Source organism: Malus sylvestris, chromosome 9 (assembly GCF_916048215.2).
Source record: "Malus sylvestris chromosome 9, drMalSylv7.2, whole genome shotgun sequence".
NCBI lineage: Eukaryota > Viridiplantae > Streptophyta > Magnoliopsida > Rosales > Rosaceae > Malus > Malus sylvestris.
The window spans coordinates 35,124,913-35,127,122 of NC_062268.1; the positions used below are offsets into that span (position 1 = coordinate 35,124,913).

General features: G+C 44.5%; 1 protein-coding gene across 1 annotated transcript; it reads left to right on the forward strand.

Moving 5' to 3' along the window:
• Nucleotides 1-345: 345 nt before the first annotated feature.
• Nucleotides 346-1,326, forward strand: LOC126634011 (uncharacterized). Its single transcript, XM_050304497.1, has one exon. The coding sequence runs from the start codon at nucleotides 346-348 to the stop codon at nucleotides 1,324-1,326; it is 981 nt and encodes a 326-aa protein (XP_050160454.1).
• The last annotated feature ends 884 nt before the right edge of the window (nucleotides 1,327-2,210 follow it).

A 2,210-nucleotide genomic window follows, 5' to 3' on the forward strand; every position in this document is an offset into this window, starting at 1 on the left:
AGAGGTGGAGGATCTAACTAGAGGAAGCCCGAACCAAGGAGAGAAGCAAATGCGGGCAATGACCGGAGCCCGAAGATTGAATCAGCTATCCTCGGTCATAATGATAATTTAGCCACTCAGCAACTAAGGGAGGAATTGGCTGAGTTAAGAAGAACGGTGACTCAAAATGCCTAGCCGCGGGCTCGCCCAGTATTCAGGATTACTTACCAGAAGCCGTATCCTGAATATATCGACGAGCTAAATCCATTCCCTCTCAACTTCAAGATACCCGCATTCCCTACCTTCACAGGTGAAGACAGCGGTGTGTCTTCTAGATACCATATTTTCAAATTCTCCAATCACTGTATGGCGTATGAGGACAATCCAAACTACAAATTGAGGTTGTTTGGAAATTCATTGGCAGGATTGGCGTCTCAATGGTATTCTCTATTACCCCCCAACTCTATTACCAACTGGGGGCAAATGGAGATGGCTTTCCATGAACAGTTCTACAGAATAGAGCCAGAACTGACCATCAATGATCTAGTGGAGGTAAAACAATACGATCATGAGTCCACAGAAGACTTCATGATAAGGTTTAGGAGGACAAAGATGAGATGCCAATTCCCCGTCAATCAAGCACAGCTCATATCCATTGCTCAAAGGGCTTTAAAATTACCTTTGAGAAAAAGGTTTTATGATGCACAGTTTAATGAGCTGCAAGAACTCGTGATTGCTGCCACGAAGTACGAGAGGTTGTTGCAAGAGGAACAGCAAGTGAAGCACACTTCCAAAGTCCCTCATTTCTACAAAAGCAAGGCTACTATTCACCATGTGGAGGTGGGAGAAACCAGGCCCGAACACGAGGATGGTCATGAGGAAGAAAATATAGATGTATGTGCTGCTAAGATGACCACACCCTTCAAACCATTAACGATTAAAGGATTAGTCCAACCTGTCAAGGATCAGAAGATCGTGATGAATGATGGTGGTTTCGTCCCCATGAAACCCCCAAAGTATCAGAGTTATTCGTTCGATTTAACCAAGGCACCGGAGATCTATGAAGAATTGGTGCGGGCGAGAGTAATTTTTCCCGACAGTGCCAAAAAGATGCCCAAGCCCGAGGAACTCAGGGGGAAAAAGTATTGCAAGCTGCATTATACCTTCAACCATTCTATAGTTAATTGTGTCCAGTTTAGAGATTGGGTACAAGATCTTATAGTGAAGGGGAAGCTATTGCTTGACTCACCCCAAGCCAGTATGATGGTGGACACTAACCCTTTTCCGGAGGCTCCTATCAATATGATCAACCTCATTTTTAAGGAGCCGGGGGTATCGGCTGAATAGAGGTGCCATGAGGAGACCAGAGGACCAGGGGCAGATTATAAGGTTGTCAACAGGGAAGATGGAGGAGAAAAGTGCGTAGACAGAGGGGGCAAAAAGTTGCCCAAAGTCGATCCAGATATGGTAGAGCAAGAAGCAAATTATATGTTCATTCTAATACAAAAGGAGTTACAAATCATTCTATTCTAAAAACTTTACATCTTCACATAGAGTGATTATTCTAGAATGATATGTTCGCATGATGGTAAAAATCTTATTGGGTTCGTCCAAGACAGTATGGTGGTTTACAAGTTGGGACTTGGCTTGCTCTAACTCCGAAGTTGCTTTCTCTACCCCTTCGATTTGGTGTTCAAGGGTGTCCAGAAGCGTGGCTTGTTCTTTCTTAAGGGCAACCAGTTGCTCTTCCAGCTTCTGGATTTCAGAAGAAACCACTTTAACCCGTTCTTTAGTCTGCATGCTTTCTTCCATCAGTCGGTTAACTTGGGTGGAAGAGTTTGATTCTTTTTCCATAAAGCATTTTGCCCGATTAGCCTGTCTATCCGCTCTCTGGTATTGTTCCCTCAGAGCCCTCAGGTTCTCGAAGAAAGAGAGAAAAGAATCGTGCTGAGGCTTGGACAAACGACCGGTTTTGAAAAATTTAGTTATGACATTCTCAAGGTCACAAAGAGCCTTGAGACTAAATGACGTAGTGAATTCTTTCTTTGCCTATTCCTGAAAGATTCGCTGTTGCTCCGAGGACATGGAGGTTGCTGAAGGCTGCGTTGAAGATTTCAACCGCATCTCAAGTCGCCCGAATGCTTCAAAGAGTTTGGGCAACTTGACAGGATCAGAGGATGGGAAAGGAGGAGGGTCTGGCGTGACAGTTCCCTCCAATGAGACAATGCCTA